The following is a 19,399-nucleotide window of genomic DNA, read 5'->3' as shown; positions in this document are numbered from 1 at the left end:
AAAGATTTCTAACCCCCATCTGGAGCTTGCTCTGGGCTCCAGGCCCAGCACCCTCTCATTCTGCCTCACCCCACCCCTCTGAGGTGGGCACGACAGCGACCCCTGCTTTACAGATGAGGAAATGGGGCTCAGAGAGGTGAGGAGACTGGCCCAGGCCGCCCACTCTGGCTCCTGCGAACACTGGCAGGAGCTGGGGTAGAACCGGCCAGGCTGCAGGAGTCCAAGCAAGGAGATCAAGGTTCAGGACCCGACAGGCACTAGACCAGTCTCTTGGCCTCATCAAGCCTCAGTTTTCTCCTCTGCTGAATGGGCACACAGCGAGTCAGTGCCTCCCTCCCTCTCGGGGCTGTAGTCTGAAGCCCAGTCCAGCACTGTAAGCCTGCCGTCAGCCAGTGTCCCCTGGAGCTGCATGCCAGGCCAGACCAGGCCAGGCCGCCCTTACCCAGACTGTCCTGGCCCACAGAACCTTCTGCCCAGCAGCAGAGGAGGGGTGGCCTCAGATGCCAGGGTTTGAGGTCATCCAGGCCCCCTTACCTGAGAGGCCAGGACCCTAGGGAGGTGAGGTGACTTGCCCAGGGTCACACGGTGTGGGTCCCCTCACCAGGGGAGAGAGAACTGAGGACCCCAAGGGCTGTGGGGTATCGACATTTCACATGGCTCCTGGAGGCAGTAGGCCTCCCTCTGAAGTAAGAGCCAGCTCAAGGCCAGAGCCCCATTGATCAAATGACCAGGTCACCTGGCAGGACATGGGGGGGAAGGTCCAGGGGTGACCTGGGGGTGGAGTCTGGGGCCCAGCATGACAGACACCTGTGAGTGACTGAGCTGTTTTCCCTAGTAGGCCTTCCTCTGCCTCCCCTGAGAAATGGGTCCAGGAACAGAAGCAGTGCGTAAAGATCTCTGCACAGTGCTGATGTTTAGAAAGAATTCGTGTTAACTATTATTTAAGAAAATCCAAGTCACCAATAAAATAAAATAAAAAAAGCCAGGGATTCCCAAGCTTGATCAGAGGTTCTAAATCAGAAGCGGCTGGGGGCCCCCGGCTGGCTCAGTCGGTGAAACACGCTACTCTTGATCTTGGGGTTGTAAGTTCAAGCCCCACACTGGGTGTAGAGAAAAAATAAAATAAAAAAATAAATAAATCGGGGCGCCTGGGTGGCTCAGTTGGTTAAGCGACTGCCTTCGGCTCAGGTCATGATCCTGGAGTCCCGGGATCGAGTCCCGCATCAGGCTCCCTGTTTGGCGGGGAGTGTGCTTCTCCCTCTGACCCTCCCCCCTCTCATGTGCTCTCTCTCTCTCTCTCTCAAATAAATAAATAAAATCTTTAAAAAAAAAAAATAAATAAATCAGTAGCGGGGTGGAATCAAATGGAGCTGGGACTGAGCCGAATCCTTGCTCTGCCACTTGTCAGCTGGGGAACTTCACGCAGGATTCTGCACCTCTGGCCCTCAGTTCCTTCCTGGTCAAAGGTGCTCAGCACAGCACCTGCCAAGGAGGAGACTCATAAATCTCACACCCCAGGGAGGAGGTGCTGAAGATAATTGTGGTTGCAGAGTGAGATAACCAACTGAAAAAAGAAAATAATTCCAGACACTTTCTCCCCCTCTGAAGGTCAGTGAGATAGCTGTCCGTAGGTATGAGCAGAGAAGGCGTCAGCCAGCTCAAAGAGCACTCAGACCCCTGGGGAGGAGGCTGGACTGAAACCAGCCTTTCTGGGGCCTGGCCCATTGCAAGGCCTCGTGCCACACGCCTGGTGCCCTCTGAGGGCCCCTCTTGGCCATTGAGTGGGGAACCCCAGGAACACCCCAAGAACATCCGTGGAGCCATGCCTGGTTCCAGGTCAGCTGTGGCCCCTTGCTGGGCCTCGGTGTCCCCAGCTGCTGAACAAAAGGGCAGATGGTGAGCACAGTGTGGCAAGAGGATGACATTTGAGCAGAGACCTGAGATGATGGGGAGTCAGTCATGGGAACTTTTGGGGGAAGAATGTTTCAGGCAGAGGGAACCACCAGTGCAAAGGCCCTGAGGCTCTGTCATGCATTCGCTCTGTGTGACCTTCAGCTGGCTGAGTAACCCTCTGTGCCTCAGTTTCCCATGTGTATAATGAGGATAATCACAGTGCTGGAAAAGCTGTTGTGAGGATGACATGAGTACCTTTAATGCTAAGGGCTCACTGGCCATGGACCTTTGCAGAGATGATGGGTTGTGAGCCGGTGTATCTGAGGATTACAGAAGGCCAGCAGGGCCGGGGGTGATGGTAAGAGATGGTAAGTTCAAAAGTTTGGATGTCACCCGAAGTGCTATGGGAATTCACCGGAGGGGTTTCAGCAGAAGAGAGACAAGATCTGATCTTCTTTAAAAAATGACAAGAGAATGTTTTGGGGGGTCAAGAGGAGCAGCAGCGAGACTCCAGGGCAGATCAGCAGTGGTGACGTGGAGAGAAGTCGGTGGCTGCTGGAGAGGCTGTGCATTGGTGGGGTTGGAGGGCGAGGGAGAGGGCAACCCAAGGTGAGAGCAGCTGGGCAGATGGTGAAGCTGTGCCCCAAGCTGCGGAGGCCCGGCTCGTTTCAGGGAGGAACACAAGGGAACACCTGCTATGGGTGTGACGGTTTAAGATGCCTGCTGTGGTCAAGCCTGGGGGAGATGTCAGGACGCCTCTCGTGTCCGCAGCTCAGGGAAGAAGGGCATTTGAAAGTCAGACATCATCCCAAACCTGGGACCTTGGAGAGAGAGAAGCATGAGCCCTGGGCCCTCCAATATGAGGATGCTGGGGGGACAGGGGGGGACGGTGCAGCCAAGCAAGAAGAAAGAAGAAGTAGAACCAGGGAGGGAGGTGTCAGGGAAGCCCAGAGAACAAAGGGTTTCGGGAAGGAGGGCATCATGAGCCTTGGATTGTAAACCTGCCATCTAAGATGGAGGGTGATCAACATAGCCCGTGGGGCTCTGAACACAGTTCCAACTGTTTCCTCAAGGTCAGTTTTAGAAGTGGAATTGCAGGATCAGAGGGAGGCCCGTTTTTAAGGCCCCAGTTGTCCTCCCAATAAACTAAAGCCATGGACGCCTTAGTAGCCGGACTCAGGGTAGGGATTTGCTACAGCCGCACCACTGAGGATATGGAATTCCGTCTAAGGCAAGTTTTCTTCCCCCAGTTACAGAAAAGTGTTTTCTTATAGGCCATTGGATGTAAATAGATATTCAGTGGTGGAGGAGTCCTTATGTTTATCAGAGGGTCAAAACCCTGGGGTGGCTGTCAGGCTTCTGCACAAACCTGCCAATGAGCTTGAACCTCCCTTGGTCTCCACAAGGGGGAAAGGGACATCTGGACCCCTCTAGTCCAGGCTCTCTGGAGTACAGTGGCCTTTGGAGACTCTTGTCCTCAGTGAAATACCCACCCATATATATCCCCAGGAATTATGGGCTGGGGCAGAGCTCATTTCAGCTCTCACGCTACTAAGGAGGAGACCAAGGGTCAGACAAGACCAGAGAAGGCAAGCAAACTGCTCAGGGTCACATAGCACATTGACAACAGGTGAACCTCCATTTCTCCACCTATAAAATGGGGCCAACTTCTAATTCACACAATTTTCAAGAACTTGAAAAGAGATTGCAATGTCAAGTACAAGGATAAGTGCTTAATAAATGTTAGCTGAAAGCAACCTGCCTGAAAAAGCAAAGGAGAAAAGCATAGGGGAAATGTATTTCAGGCAAAGGTAAATGTGAACAAAAGCTTGGAGGTGGAAGACACCAAGGCCAATTCCTACAGTCCTTGCCAGCTGCAAGGATGGTGCCCTGTGGGGTGGATGAGGTGGGAGGTGGGTAGAAGCCAGGCAACGGTGAGCTTATGGGCTTTATTAATCTGGAGGGCATGATGGGCCAAGAGAGGGGACAGTGACTCAGGCAGATCTGAGTTTAGAAGGTCCACCCTGGGGCCCACCTGGGGCCTTTGCTGACTTGCTGTGTGACCCCAACTGTCTCTGTCCCTCTCTGGGACTCAGTCTCCTGTCTCTATAGCAGTGAAGATGGCTCTGATCACGGTTATCAGGGTTTGCAAATATGTATCTTCCTTTCTGAGTTTCCTTCTTTACTGTCTTCCCACCTTGGACAGGGAGCTCTGCAAGCAGGACTTTGTCATCTGTCCCCAGAACCCAGTGTCTCCAGCACCAAGCCCAGGGTCTGGCACAGAGGTGAATGAGTGAATAGATGAATGAATGGATGGGTGGATGACACCCTTTCCCTTTGGGAGGGTGGGGGTAAAGTAGAATCCCCGGCTCTTACTCCACACACACCTGCAGATCTGCCTCTAGAGGGTGGACACTGACCCACTTGCCAATTTTCTTGCACCCTTGTTTTCTTTTTTCTTTTTTTTTTCTTTTCTCTCTCCAGACAATGGCTTTCTTTGTATTGTTCTTTCTGGAGAGCAAGAACACTTTCATGCTGGCACCAAAAAGCCAACATTTGTCCTCCAGGTGTGTGATGAAGGTGCTTTTGATTTTCTCCTTTACACATTTCTCTGTTTCCTTCATGAACATCTGTGGCTTCCAAAAGAAAAAGCAATGATACAAAAGAGGTTAGCAGATTACACGTACAAATGATTTTTAAACATAAGAAAAAGTGCTCAGCATCCTCCAAATAAAATAAATGCAAGTGATAACTACCTTGAGAATCCGTTTCTCCACCTATGCAATTGGCAAAGATCAAAGGTGGCTAAGGTCTGTGTTGGTGAGGAAATGGCTGGCTTGTGCATGCTTGGGCATGGGGGTGGAAACTAATCCTACCTATCCTTTTGGAAGACAATGTGTATGTGTATGTGGCAATATGTATGAGGGTGTTGAATGCCAATCACCTTTGACCCAGCAATTGCACTTCCTGGAATTCATCCATCAGATGTCCTCACACATGGAAGAAATGATGAGGGTAAAATATTACCCATTGCAACATTGCTTGTGATGACAAAATATTAGAAACCTAAATGTCCATCAGTAGGAGACTGGCTGAATCCACAGTAATACTTCCACACCAGGGAGTACTGCTCAGCTTCAAAAAAATAAATTAGCCAATGAGGCAGCTCTTATGTACCAACACAGTCCAAAATAAGGTCCAGGATATAAAGGTACATGGAAAAAGTACAGTGCAGATTTGTGTATATAGTCTACTATCTGTAAGTATAAAAGGGAAATCTCTATATATTTATATTTGCTTGCAAATGCATAACATATCTCTGGAGCAATCATGGGAAACATAACTGATTGTTTTGTTTTTTAAAGATTTTATTTATTTATTTGAGAGAGAGAATGAGAGACAGAGAGCGCGAGAGGGGAGAGGGTCAGAGGGAGAAGCAGACCCCCCGCTGAGCAGGGAGCTCGACGTGGGACTTAATCCCGGGACTCCAGGATCATGACCTGAGCCAAAGGCAGTCGCTTAACCAACTGAGCCACCCAGGCGCCCTGTTTTGTTTTTTTTTAACTGATAGCTTTTGGAGAGGGGAATTAGGATGCTGGGAACTGGCGTGGGAGGGAAGCTTTTCATTGTACCTTTTTTTTGTACTTATATTTGAATGATATGATGTATTATCCATTCAAAAAATATTAGGATTTATTTTATTTTGATTTTTTAAAATCTTTTTTAGAGAGTGCATGGGGTGGGGGGAGGGGCAGAGGGAGAGAGAGAGAGAGAGAGAATCTTTAGCAGGCTCCATGCCCAGCGCGGAGCCTGCCGAGGGGCTTGATCTCACAACACTAAGATCATGACTTGAGCTGAAATCAAGAGTCAGACATTTAACCGACTGAGCCACCCAGGCGCCCCCCACCTCCCCCCAAAATATTAGAATTTAAAAACAAAATAAAAATAGGAAAAGTTTTAATAAGGAAAAGAAGATAACTCTATTCTACCCCTGCCCCCTTAAATGACTCCTACAAATTTCCCAGTGTCAGTGGCTATGATGAACATTTCCTTGGAGACCATGGAGTAGAGGTCCAGGGGAAAGGTGACATGACCTGCCCAAGGCCCCTGGGTGGCTTTGCCAAGGCCCCAGTCACCACTTATAATTTCCTGCACAACTGGGATGAACCAGGTAGACCCCTGGAATTTTCTGGGCTGCCGCTTGCTTTCATGCTTGTGCATCTATTTCTATTTCCAACTGGAGCTGAAGTCAGTAGCTTGATGATTTTCAAGATTGCAAATTCACGGGGATCTAGAGAAGGCCTGAGGGGAAAATTGACACAAACTTCTTTGCTCAGGGCAAAGAGAAAGAGATTAGTTAAGATTCAGTAATGTAGACAAGCTGACCTGGGAGGAGGGAATCTCCCTCCTGGGATCTCATTTTCCCTGCCATCTCATTCTTGGAGGAATGACCCAGAGCAGGATGTTAATACTAGCACCTGTCGGGGCACCTGGGTGGCTCAGTCGTTGGGCGTCTGCCTTTGGCTCAGGTCATGATCCCTGGGTCCTGGGATCAAGCCCCATGTCAGGTTCCCTGCTCCGTGGCAAGCCTGCTTCTCCCTCTCCCCCTCCCCCCTTTGTGTTCTCTCTCTCTCGCTGTGTCTCTGTCAAATAAATAAAAAAATCTTAAAAAAAAAAAATACTAGTACCTGTCTTATAGGGTCATGACAGATAAATGACCAACTATATAGAAAGTGTTTAGAACAGGGCCTGGCTCAGAGAAGCGCTCCTTAACTATTTGCTTAGTATCTTCGAGGGATCCCTGTAAGCTTATTGTTGACTAAGAGTGTTAAGAGGCAGAAAATAGGGGCGCCTGGGTGGCTCAGTAGGTTGGGCGTCTGCCTTTGGCTCAGGTCATGATCCCAGGGTCCTGGGATCGAGCCCCGCATCGGGCTCTCTGCTCGGCGGGAAGCCTGCTTCTCCCTCTCCCACTCCCCCTGCTTGTGTTCCCTCTCTCGCTGTGTCTCTCTGTTAAATAAATAAATAAAATCTTAAAAAAAAGAAAAAGGCAGAAAATATTGTTATGTGCATCGACAAAGTCCTATAGATGTCTAGATGTGTCTGTCATCTCATGTGCTTAGAAAACTGTGGGATGCATACTTGGATGTCACCAAAGGTGGAAGGTAAGGGGTGAGAGGGTGAGCAAAAGAAACCATTTGTTTTTTATTTTTAAAGATTTTTATTTTTAAGTAATCTCTGCACCCAACATGGGGCTCTAATTTATAACCCCGATATCAAGACTTGCATGCTGTATGGACTGAGCCCGCCAGGATCCCACAAAGAAAAACATTTAAAGCTCCTTTAAAAGATCATTTGTATGCAGTTATTATGCAGTGTATGCATAAGCATAGAGAACATTTCAATGATGAAGAAGAAGAAGAGGAAGAAGAAGAGGAGGAGGAGAAGGAGAAGAAAGCCAAGAAAGAAGCACCTTTCTATTTCCCATGGAGCCAGGGTCAGGGTGCCCAGCAGTGATGTGAAGAGCAGAAGTCCAGCCAATGATGGAATCTTTCCAACATGCCATAGGTTTATTTCAAAATCAAACAATCTGATAAATATTTACCCCCAATGCTGGCAGGAAAGAGGGAGGAAAAACAACATCCCATCAGTTGTTTGAAGGATGGTCTTTTGTCTGTGGGGACTTCCCTAGAGGGTTGTCTGTAGCAACCCCCTGCCCCCACCCCCCAAAATCTACACATCTTTCTGACACCTGAGATATAAAAAGGGAATCTCCAAGTCAGGTCAGCTGTGGAGGGCATGGGAGCCTTTGCTGCCAGGAGCTGTCTGCCCCGGTGCCCAGGCTGCCAGCCTTTGGATGGATGGGGATTCTTCACTGGTGACTGTCGCTTCAGCCTTCCTGGTGTGGCTGATAGTCAGATTGCTCTGTTGTGCTCCTTCACCTTCTCCTAAAGATGCATTCTCTTATTTCTACACTTGCACACTGAAGAATGCAACATCTTGATTAGCTTGCTTAAGGAATGTCATAAAAATCACAGCATTCTGAAATTGTTTGGTCATTGCAATGATCTCGATCAGGGAGATGAGAAAATGCTTGAAGAATGAATACAAGGAAAAGAGGACCAAGAGCAGGGAGCATGGCAATGCCACGCAAAAGAGACTTTTTAATCCCTCAGAGGGATCTGAAAAATAAATTACAGGCATATCTTGTTGTATATTAAAAAAAAAAGGAATCTCCATGCTACTTTTTCCATGCTAGCAGTTGGGGCCAAGAAGGTCAAAATCAGGAAAAAGTCCTGGATGAGTCCTCCTCACCCATAGCTAGGATAGATTACTGTCTCCTCCCCACATGGCTCTCCAATTCACTCTCCACACGGTAAGTCTTCCAAAGTGCAAACCTGATCTTGTCATCTTTTTTTTTTTTTTTTAAGATTTTATTTATTTATTTGAGAGAGAGAAAGAGAGCGAGCACAAGCAGGGGGAGCGGCGGGGGGGGGGGGGGGGGGGGGAGAAGCAGGCTCTCTGCTGAGCAGGGAGCCTGAGAGAAGAGGGTGATAGGTCCCAGGACCCACAGATCATGACCTGAGCGGAAGACAGACGCTTAACCGACTGAGCCACCCAGGCGCCCCTTGTCATTTTTCTTTAAGGCCATGTTATTGTTGTCCAAATTTAATCCAAATTTCTTAGGCTACAAGGTCCCGCTGGATCTGGTATTCTGGGGCAACCGGGCCCCCACCCGGTGGAAGTGCAGTTGCCTCGGGCTAGTTAGTTCTCTTTCTCTCCTCCTTCTCTCTCTCCCCCCACCCTATTCACCCCTCCCTCTCTTCAGTCCTTTGCTTTTCAAACGCATTCTCTCCCTTTGCCTGGAAACCTCTCCCAACCCCCCACCCGCTCCGCCACCTCGCTGACTCCGCCTCATCCCCAGGCCTCTGCCAGGATGTCGCTTCTTCCAGGACGCCTTCCCAGGCTGCCCAGGGACGGTAGTGACCCCAGTAGCGAAGGTGCTTGGGTTTTGGTCTATTGCCTCCCAATCGGGTTGTCAGATTCAGAAGTGCAGAGGCCCAATACCCGCAGCCTGCGGTCTCTGCGTTAAGCCTCGACCTTTCGGGGCTTGAATTCAATGACCTCCATACAAGCGCACGCTAGCTGCGTCTTCTATCCCGGCTCAGAGTTAGTTCTGACGGATCACCAGAACGAGGGTTGCAGACTGGGACTAGTTTTGGGGTGTGGCCAGGTCCTGGCGAAGCTGAGTGCGTGCACAGAGCGCCGCGGAGAGCGTGCCCCTCACAAAGAGGGACGAAGCCCTCCACCCCGCCCCCGGGCCTGCCCCTCACAAATATGGCACCCCGCGGATTCCTATTGGTTCCGGAAGACTCCCTGGGCGATGCTGACTGGCGGAGGGCAGGGGCGGGGCGGGGAGGGGCGGGGCGTCTCCGGCCCGGGCCTGGCGAGTGGTAACAGGCGCTAGGAGTATGTCGCAGGCACGCTGCCACCTGCGTGCCGCTCTCTTCCTGGCAGCAGTTTCTCCGCGCGGTGCAACGACCGGGGTCACGGCGCGGCGAGGGTTGAGCGCGTGGCCCGCGCCGCAGGAGCCCGGCATGGAGTATCAGGTATCCGGCGGGCCGACGGGCGGTACTGCGACGACACGTGGGCCGGGCCTGAGCCACACAGCGTCCGGACTCCGCGGCCTGAGGCTGGGGTGGACTGGGAACCTGGCAGTGGGGGACTCGGGGGCGGGGACAGGGACCAGGAAGTTGGGTCTGGGCCGCGGGTTCTGGGAATGCTGAGGCTCAAGTGTCCCGCCTTAGTGGGAAGGGGCGCCCAGTGATAGGAGGTCCAGAGCCCCAGCTAGCGGTTGGGGCGTGGGGGGTGGGAGGGGAAAGAGTTTCAGGAGTTCAGACTTGAGAGATCCAAGAGTTGATATATGGGGTTGGAGTCTCCAGGAATCGGGAGATAGAGATCCAAGTGCCAGGAATTGGAGGCAGGCAGGAATCAGGGGTGTTGGTGGGGGTAAGATTCTGGAAAACAAAATTTCCACCTGGCTCTGTTGTAAGGGCCGGTTTCCATAGACCACACCTGCTGCCTGCCAGGCAGATGACACAGTTTAATGGGTGTGGGGCTGCCGGCCAGCTGTTGAGGCCCCTAAGGGGAAATAAATAGCATCTCCACTGTCAGCCCCAGTGGACTCTCCTGAGGCTGCAGCGACCCACCTTCCTGGCTGGGTGGCCCCGGGTATACCCTTCTTCCCTGGAGCCTCCTCTTCCCCATCTGGATGCTTCAAGCAGCGCTTCTTTGGGTCAGAATGTGGAACCCCATTCTCAGGGTTGGGCATGGAAGCCTCCAGGGATCCCTGGTTCGAATTCTTCCTGTTCTAAGACCCCAGCCTTCTGTGGTTCTGCTCCTGCACCCCCTCACTCCCCCCTCCCAATTTAGGGCCCAGTATAGCTATGGACGTCATTGGAGGGAATGAGGGCAAAGGCCTGGGTGTGGGGGGTGAAGATTGGGAAGCCCAAACTGGGAACAGGAAGCAAGGCTTCTCCCGTTAGGCACTTAACCTGCTTTGCCTGACACTTGTGGGTGGGGCCAAACTGCCCCAGGCTCCCATCTCTGCCGGAGCTGGAAAGATGCCACTTCTCTCCCACCAGTGCCTAACCTCAAGGCTGGGGCAACGGGGCTGGCATTGGTAGGCTTGGTGCCCTGGCTTGGCAACTGATGCCTGGGGTCTCTCTGTTTCTGGGGACTGTTGGTGAGTCTTAACATGCTACCTGGGGACTGTGGTTGCTAGGATGCTGTGCGCACACTGAACACCCTGCAGACCAATGCTGGCTACCTGGAGCAGGTAAAGCGCCAGCGGCGTGACCCTCAGACACAGCTGGAAGCGATGAAGCTGTTCTTGGCCCGGAGTGGGCTGCAGGTAAGGTGTGCAGGGCCTGGGACCACCCCCATCCCCATCCCCACCCCCACCCATGAGTCTGTGGCTGAGGCATTTGTCTATATGTCTCAGGTGGAAGACTTGGACCAGCTGAACATCATTCACGTCACTGGGACCAAGGGGAAGGTGAGGGATAGGACTCAGGGATAAGGTATTCACCTGATGGGGTGGGAGGGTGGGGCCCGCCCAAACAAGACCTTTTCTTTCTAGGGTTCCACGTGTGCCTTCACCGAACGTGTTCTCCGCAGCTATGGCCTGAAGACGGGATTCTTTAGGTACTGAGGTGTGGAGAAATATGGGATCTCTTAGCTCTCTGGGGGCACCGTGGAACCAACTAGCAGGAGCTCAGCTGCCTGTCTCTTTGCCCAATGTTGATTGATTCAGTAACCATTCCCTTAGCTTTTATTTTATTTATTTTTAAATTTTTTTAAAGATTTATTTATTTATTTATTTGAGAGAGAATGAGAGAGAGCATGAGAGGGAGGAGGGTCAGAGGGAGAAGCAGACTCCCTGCCGAGCAGGGAGCCCGATGCGGGACTCGATCCCAGGACTCCAGGATCATGACCTGAGCTGAAGGCAGTCGCTTAACCAACTGAGCCACCCAGGCGCCCCTCCCTTAGCTTTTAACATATTGGCCAAAGTTTGTGGCAGTCTTTAATTTTCATAATGAAACAAATTCGGGAGGGGGGCAGCAACTTGAATGTGTAAATGAAGTACATAGCTAGAGTCATCAGGTACCTTTTTATTAAATTCCATGTACAGCTTTTATTAAGATTATTTTATTTTTAGGGGTGCCTGGGTGGCTCAGTCGGTTAAGCGGCTGCCTTCGGCTCAGGTCATGATCCTGGGGTCCTGGGATCGAGCCCCACGTCCGGCTCCCTGCTCAGCAGAGAGCCTGCTTCTCCCTCTCCCTCTGCCTGCCACTCTGCCTACTTGTGCTCTCTATCTCTCTGTCAAATAAATAAAAAAAAAAAATTATTTTATTTTTAAGTAATCTCTAAACCCAATGCGGGGCTTGAACTCACAACCCCACAATCAAGTGTTGCATGCTCTACCAACTGAGCCAGCCAGATGCCCCCACATACAGCTTTAAAATCACAGAGAAGTATTTATCACTTCGGATGTCTTTGCAGTGAGGAGCAGAAGATCTGGCTTGTTAGGGCTTAAGCACTGAGGTAGTTTATTATGTTGGCGTGTCGAGGCCTCCCTTCCGCTCTGTGGGCCTCAGGTGCCGCGTCACTCTCCAGGCAGCATCTCCTCGTGCTCGCCCTCAGGCACCCAAACTCACACCAGAGGATGGGGTATGGACCAGACGTGGGGCCCTCTTCCCTGCGCTGCATACACCTCTCCTTAGCTGGTCACCAGTAAAGCAGTGGGATTATGGTGGTGGTGAAGTCCTCAGGATTTGGTCCTTGAGGTGGAGGGACTTAAGATTTTTGCTTCCTTTTATTTTACAAGTTCCACCAAGTGACTTCTGTAACTGTCTGAAATCAGCTGACTGAGGCTCATTTCAGGCCATATTTTCTCTCCACAGTTCTTTGTTCAAAAGAAAGAAATGTAGGGAAGGACTTCTTTTTTCTTTTTTTTTTTTTTAAAGATTTTATTTATTTATTTGACAGAAAGAGACAAAGCGAGAGAAGGAACACAAGCAGGGGGAGTGGGAGAGGGAGAAGCAGGCTTCCCGCCGAGCAGGGAGCCCGATTCAGGGCTCGATCCCAGGACCCTGGGACCATGATCTGAGCGGAAGGCAGACGCTTAACGACTGAGCCACCCAGGCGCCCCTAGGCAAGGACTTCTAATACAAGAGGGGCTTGGAGGATTCAAATATAAGCTGACGGACGATCTCTCTTCTAAAATAATTTCTGGGGTGGGGCGACCTGGCTGGCTCAGTGGGTGAAGCGTGCGACTCTTGATCTCTGGGGTTATGAGTTTGAGCCCCATGTTGGGTCTGGAGATTCCTTTAAAAAATAATGAAATCTTAACAAAAATGTTTTTAAAGATATTTTTGGGGGTTAAAAATCCAGCCTTTGACTTCGGCCCATGTAGCCTTGTGGGTCGGCCTGGGGATGCATCTTGAGTACACAGACGGGGCCTTGCCCTCCAGGGCTGGAAGACACAGTGTGGGGGCAGATGTTGGCAGAGTGACTGATGGGTGTGTGATGGGTAAAGCACAGGGACCTGTTGGAGCCCAGAGCACATTCCTGATCAGCCTGTTGGGGTACCGAGTGGGGCGGGACAACTCAGTTGAGACGTGTGGAGTGAGCCAGGTGCGGGGGGCAGGCCGGAGGGGCTGGGCCACAGGGAACTGCTGGGATACAGGAGGGGTGAAGCACAGAGGCCAGCAGCATCAGTCCCACCAGGACCTGGGAGGCTGGGTGAGGAGCTGGGACGCTGGAGGCCAGAGGGAGGTCCCAGAAGGACTGTCAGCAGGGCAGTGCATGGTCAGATCTGGGTTTCTGAAGACAGGTGTGAGGGGCTCGGGAAGGGAGTCCCGATGACCACAGGTCTCCCGGCAGCTCTCCCCACCTGGTGCAGGTGCGGGAGCGGATCCGCATCAACGGGCAGCCCATAAGCCCCGAGCTCTTCACCAAGCACTTTTGGCTCCTCTACCACCGGCTGGAGGAGACCAAGGTGAGCGTGCAGGACGACTGGTGGGTGGGCAGGGTAGGGGGCGCTACGTCCCAGAACCCCATCTCCCCAGAGCGGAGGTGACAGGGCCTTGGGCTCTGACATGTTCTTGTCCACAGGACAGCAGCAGCTGTGTCTCCATGCCTGCCTACTTCCGCTTCCTCACACTCATGGCCTTCCACGTCTTCCTCCAAGAGAAGGTCTGTGCCCACTCCCCAGAGTCCTGTGTCCGAGGCCATGGGGAGGGGAATCTCAGCAGGCTGGGTGCGCGGGGCCCCTGACGTGCCCCCTGGTCCTCTGCAGGTGGACCTGGCAGTGGTGGAAGTGGGCATCGGTGGCGCTTACGACTGCACCAACATCATCAGGTGAGGACCACTGCTTCAGGAGAAGGACGGTGGCCATGAGCCCAGGGCAGCGCCATCATGGCCCTTCTGTCTCCTGCAGGAAGCCTGTGGTGTGTGGCGTCTCTTCTCTTGGCATCGACCACACCAGCCTTCTGGGGGACACAGTGGAGGAGATCGCATGGCAGAAAGGGGGCATCTTCAAGGTACCAGGCAGCCCTGGGGACAGGAGGTACCTGGACGGCCTGGGCCTGGCCCTTAAGGCTCAGGCAAGCGGGGCTGGGACAGGGTCATCTGTAACCTGACTCAGGATAAGGTCTTGGGCATCAGCGGGGTCTGGAACAAGCGGGGTCTGGGGGGGAGAGGCGAAGTGAGCTGCCCAGACCCAGGGACGGAGGACCCTCAGCAGCCCGTCTCCCTCCTTCCCTCCCTCTCCTCCCCAGCGTGGCGTCCCTGCCTTCACGGTGCTCCAGCCTGACGGTCCCCTGGCGGTGCTGTGGGACCGTGCCCAGCAGATCTCCGTGAGTCTGGAAGCCCTGGGGCGGGGGTGGCAGCTGACTGGGGAGGCACGTCATCCTTTTGGGCCTCAGTTTGCCCATCTGTGCAGTGAGGGGTAACCGCTCGTCCAGCTGGAGCACATTTTGGTTCTCGGATCCGAGCTTGGCGGGTTCTGGTTGATGTGGACAGATGGAAGGACTCACAGCGTCAGGGAGGGCTCCCTTGACCCAGTGTTGCCCGTCTCCTTGGCAGTGTCCTCTCTACCTGTGCCCACCACTGGAAGCCCTGGAGGAAGGGGGGCCGCCGCTGGCCCTGGGCCTGGATGGAGAGCACCAGCGGTTCAACGCCGCCTTGGCCTTGCAGCTGGCTCGCTGCTGGCTACAGCAAAAGGGCCACCAGGGTAAGTGGGCGGCGCGTGGGGAGGGGGCACGTGGAGCCTGCCTCTGAAGGTCCCCTGCACACTCAGTCCACACAGCATCCCCTCCGCTTCCCTTGCTCCTCAGGCCTCGGGGAGCTGAAGGTGTCTCGGCCCAGCGTCTTGCGGCAGATGCCCCTGGCACCCGTGTTCCAGCCCACGCCCCACATGCGGCATGGTGAGGCGGACCTTCCTGCCCAGCCAGGCCCCCTCAGATGGTTCTTTGAGTTTCCTGTTTGAGAGGTGGGGGCGGTTTGAGATGGTGCCCAGGACAAAGGCCTCTGAAGTCAGTAAGCTTCCCTGGTTCGTGGACTTTGAGCCTCCGTTTTCCCACCTGCCAAATGAGGTGATGACAGGACCCACTGTGAGGTGACATCACCAAGGGGCTGAGGCCAGGGCATGGTGGGTTTGGGATATAGCGCCCAGTCAGTGGTTGCTGCTGTTACTGGCATTCTTTTTTTTTTCTTTTTTTTTTAAAGATTTCTAATTTATTTGACAGAGACACAGTGAGAGAAGGAACACAGGGGGAGAGGGAGAGGGAGAGGGAGAAGCAGGCTTCCCTCGGAGCAGGGAGCCCGATGCGGGGCTTGATCCCAGGATCCTGGGATCATGACCTGAGCCGAAGGCAGACGCTTAATGATGGAGCCCCCCAGGCACCCCGGTTACTGGCATTCTTGTCATCATTTTAAGACCATGAGGTCTGGAGAGAATAGACATATTCTCAGGCTTCTTGCTTCCCCCGAAACTTTCAGCCCATAGTAGGTGCTCGTAGCAGCTAAACCCCTTTGGCCAATGATTCCAGTGTGCCCACTGTGTGCCAGGCCCCAAGTCAGGGCCATGACAGAAGCCAGGCAGATCTTGGATTACATCCGGGCACACTTGGCTCTGTGACCTAATCTCTCTGGGCTAAGGGCTCTCCGCCTACAGGTAATACGGGACTAATAGATGATAGGGCTGCTGGGAAGATTCCATCAGAGGAGGCAGCCCGCGAGCTGCTCCCGGTGGCTGGCGCCCAAGAGTGAGTTCCAGCTTGGCTCATCGGCTGAGAGGGCTCGGGGTGGGCAGCCTCAGCCTCCAAGCAGCGAGCACCAGGGGGCGCTGCGGGCAGGTTGTGTGTGTGAGTTGAGGACCGGGCTGGGAGCTGGCTGCCTTGCCCCCTGCAGGGCTTCGGGACACGGAGTGGCTGGGCCGGACACAGGTGCTGCGGCGCGGGCCCCTCACCTGGTACCTGGACGGCGCGCACACCGCCAGCAGCGTGCAGGCCTGCGTGCGCTGGTTCCACCAGGCGCTGCTCCAAGGCCACAGGCCCGGCCGGTGAGCTTCCGGGGCGGGGCTGCACGGGGCCGGGCTGGGGGGAAGGGGGGTTGGGATAGGGTCGTGTCAGGACTGGGCCTGGGGGGAGGGTTAGAGGGGCCAGATGCTGGGGGGCGCTGCTGGGACTGGATCAGGGAGGAGGAGGGGAAGCTTCTGGAGGAAGGATGGGGCAGGGCCCGCAGAGAAGGGTGGGAGGTACCCCTCTCTCACCCCCCCCACCTCCCCTCCTCTCCGCACCCCCCCCCCCAGCGGCCCTGAGGTACGCATCTTGCTCTTCAACTCCACCGGGGACCGGGATTCCGCCGCCCTGCTGAAGCTGCTGCAGGTGAGGGGCAGCTGGGGGGTAGTCGGGTTCTGGTGGCCCCTGGTTCTGGCCTTGGGATCCCCAGAGGTGCCTTAATCCCTGGGCCTCTGGCTCAGAAATGGGGCTTCCCTGAACGGTAGTGAGGATTAAATGTAAAGGCACCGGGCTCGTAGGGAGGTCTAGGCCCAGGTAGGTCACTGCCCTCACCCTGCGGGGTCAAGCTGAAGCCCAGAGTTAAAGGGAGGACCAGGTAGGGGCGTAAGGTATAGAACTCGATTGGCATGCCCCTTCAACCACTAGCATATGACAAGAGATGGCATTTCAGAGATGGTTTAAGGAGTTTCTGAGTTAATAGAGCATGTAGGGGCCCCTCTCTGCTTAGGAAAGTTGAGGTGCCCTTAGCTGTCAGGGCCGAAGTGGGTTCTGGGGATCATATCCTATTTCACAGACCAGGAGGCTGAAGCTGTTCATCTCTCTCATTGTGCAGACAAAGCCTTTCGCCATCCTGGATAGCTGGGTGGTCTTAAGCAAGTCCCCCTTCCCAGCCTCAGTGTTCCCATCTGTACAGTGGGCCATGTTGCCCAGGCCACGGGCCTGCAGGGTATACTGAGGTAGACGGGCCGCTGAGGGGCTATGGCTGGGTTTATAAAGTTTCACTCCACTTTAGCTGGGTGGAGGCATCTCCAGAGATGGGGATGTTGTGGGGGGGGGCGCCCGAGGGGGCTGCTCTGTGCAAGTCGGGGTGGTGGGCCATCCTCTCGGGACTCTGACATCAAGTCCTTCCTCTTGGCCTAGCCCTGTCAGTTTGACTATGCTGTTTTCTGCCCTAACCTGACAGAGGTGTCGTCTGCTGGCAACGCAGGTAAGAGGTGACAGGCATGGCCTCTGGGTGTGAGCAGGGGGTGGAAGGCCCTTCAGTGGGCTGCTCTGATGGTGACAGTGGGGGCTTCGAAACGGGGGGTCCAGGGAAGGAGCTAGATTTATTTTATTGTAAAGATAAACACTCTTTGGTGCGTTTTGGATATTGTGACCGTGGTACCAGAACGGAATTACTGGTGGGGACGGGAATGGTTTTCAAACTGCAGGCTGCAACCCACTGATGGTTTTACAATCAATTTAGTGGGTATAAACCAGCATTTTTAAAATGAAATGCCTTGCACAAAGGGTAGGTATTGTTTTATGACGATTCTGTCCCAGACACCTGTATACACCTGTGGGAGTACTGAGTTGCCATCATAAGGTGTATTTTTTACTGTGGGTCACGTTCAAAAAAATTTGAAATAGTGTAAAAAAAAATGCAGATCCTCCGGCCCCACATCAGACAGTTGGGGAGAGTCCAGGAATCCGCATTCTACTCATGCCCACCTGTGTGCCGGACTCTGCTTTACAGTTGAAGGCAGTGAAGCTAGGGTGGGGAGATGTGTTCAGTGGACAAAAGCCCCAGCTTTGGAGCTAAGCTGCCTGGCCCTGCTTCCCACCAGCTCTGGGACCGGCGGCAAGTCCCCATCTGCGTCTCCGTTTCCTCCCAGCACGGCCCACCGTGAGGCCCGATGGTGCGGGTAAAGGGCCTGGCTTTGTTTTTTTTTTTTAAGATTTTATTCATTTGACAGAAAGACAGCGAGAGAGGGAGCACAAGCAGGGGGAGTGAGGGAGGGAGAAGCAGGCTTCTCGCTGAGCAAGGGGCCCACCATGGGGCTCAATCCCAAGACCCTGGGATCATGACCTGAGCCGAAGGCAGACGCTTAACGACTGAGCCACCCAGGCGCCCCAAGGGCCTGGCTTTGAGCAGGTGCCCACAACGTGCCTCCCCCGCCCCCGGTCCCTGTGGCTGACGTGCCCGTCCTTATGCCCCGCAGACCAGCAGAACTTCATGGTGACCCTGGACCAGGTGCTGCTCCGTTGCCTCGCTCACCAACAGTACTGGAGCCATCTGGCCGAGGCGCAGGCCAGCCCAGACCCCTGGAGCGCCCCCAGTCCGGAGCCTGGTGAGCCCACATCCTCGCTGCTGGCTTCCCACCCACCCCGCACGCATAGCACCAGCTCCCTCGTCTTCAGCTGCATCTCGCACGCCCTGCAGTGGATCAGCCAAGGCCGGGACCCTGTCTTCCAGCCACCCAGTCCCCCACAGGGCCTCCTTGCCCACCCTGTGGCAGGCAGCGGGGCCGGCGTGCTCCGCGAGGCTGCCGCCATCCATGTACTTGTCACGGGCAGCTTGCACCTGGTGGGCGGCGTCCTGAAGCTGCTGGAGCCTGCCCTGTCCCAGTAGCCCAGGCAGTGGGGGTGGAAATGGGGGTTCTCCCACGCCTGCCCTGCAGCTCTCCATGAACTCCTGTTAGGTGCCTTTTGTTGTCAGCTTTTTGGATTCTGTCCAGAGTGGCCCAGGGGCCCCGGCTCTGGGCAGCAAGATCGAGGGCTAGAGCGGGGGAGGCCAAGATGGGACATCCTCTGAGCCTAGGGTGCCTTTGGCCTCTCCTTCCTCCTGAGACAGCCTGAGGGCTTCCTGGTTCTCCCACTGCTGTAGCAGGCCAGACTGTGCAGCCCACCTCCCTTGCCACCTTTGCCTGCCTCCTGGCTCCGGCCCAGCTCACTATGTGAGCTGCCTGGCCAGGCCTAGGGTCCTGCTGGGTGCTGGTTGATGGGTTACCTCTTAGTGGCCTTCTGGGGAAGAGAGGGCTCCTGCCTGGGGTCCACTAGAGACAGCGGATGGCTGGAGTCAATTAAAGCCTTTAACTTTCTTAAAAAAGGAAATGGCAAAATGTTTGAGCGACTCAATCTCTAGCTCCGTTAGCACACAATAGGGGCATGAGGGCTGCAGCTGGTCCAGGAACTGGACAGGGGAGGAACCCAGGCTGTAGGGCCTGGGACAAGCCACCCCCACCCCTGGCCCCTGAGCCTCAGGGGGGTCTGTCTGCAGCCAGAACACTGGACTCAGGTCTGTTGGCCACAGGCCAGGCGCGGATTTACAGACCTCCCCCCAGAGACCTTGTGACAGATGAGGGAACTGTGGCTGGCTCAAATAAGCCACGGTCCCTGGCCACAGTCACGTAGCCAATTCAGTGGCAGATTCAGGATTTGAT

At 54.2% G+C, this 19,399-nt stretch overlaps 1 protein-coding gene across 2 annotated transcripts; it reads left to right on the top strand.

Annotated features, from left to right (window-relative positions):
- The first annotated feature begins 9,329 nt into the window (after nt 1-9,329).
- Nucleotides 9,330-19,359, top strand: FPGS (folylpolyglutamate synthase). Of its 2 annotated transcripts, none has more exons than XM_035015744.1 (15): nt 9,330-9,500; nt 10,676-10,804; nt 10,895-10,948; nt 11,033-11,097; nt 13,339-13,453; nt 13,570-13,650; nt 13,754-13,815; nt 13,895-13,997; nt 14,235-14,312; nt 14,542-14,689; nt 14,793-14,882; nt 15,868-16,018; nt 16,268-16,343; nt 17,118-17,184; nt 18,179-19,359. In XM_035015744.1, exons 1-15 carry the CDS (start codon nt 9,363-9,365, stop codon nt 18,586-18,588), a joined length of 1,767 nt encoding a protein of 588 aa, XP_034871635.1. In that variant the 5' UTR covers nt 9,330-9,362; the 3' UTR covers nt 18,589-19,359. The 2 variants fall into 2 exon arrangements, with proteins under 2 accessions (XP_034871635.1, XP_034871636.1); XM_035015745.1 differs by lacking the exon at nt 9,330-9,500 and adding an exon at nt 9,798-10,243.
- Nucleotides 19,360-19,399: the final 40 nt, after the last annotated feature.

The sequence above is a fragment of the Mirounga leonina genome, unplaced genomic scaffold, assembly GCF_011800145.1.
Source record: "Mirounga leonina isolate KUSES-001 unplaced genomic scaffold, KU_Mleo_1.0 Mir_170, whole genome shotgun sequence".
In the NCBI taxonomy this organism is placed as follows: Eukaryota; Metazoa; Chordata; class Mammalia; order Carnivora; family Phocidae; genus Mirounga; species Mirounga leonina.
The sequence above is the reverse complement of the archived record's forward strand: the minus strand, read 5'-3'. Positions and strand labels throughout refer to the sequence as shown.

Bases quoted from the DNA above. Each gene is read 5' to 3' on its own strand.
- FPGS (XM_035015744.1), top strand. From the start codon at position 9,363: ATGTCGCAGGCACGCTGCCACCTGCGTGCCGCTCTCTTCCTGGCAGCA. The intron at 10,949-11,032 runs GTGAGGGATAGG...TTTTCTTTCTAG, and splicing joins TCACTGGGACCAAGGGGAAG to GGTTCCACGTGTGCCTTCAC. The intron at 17,185-18,178 runs GTAAGAGGTGAC...TATGCCCCGCAG, and splicing joins GTCGTCTGCTGGCAACGCAG to ACCAGCAGAACTTCATGGTG.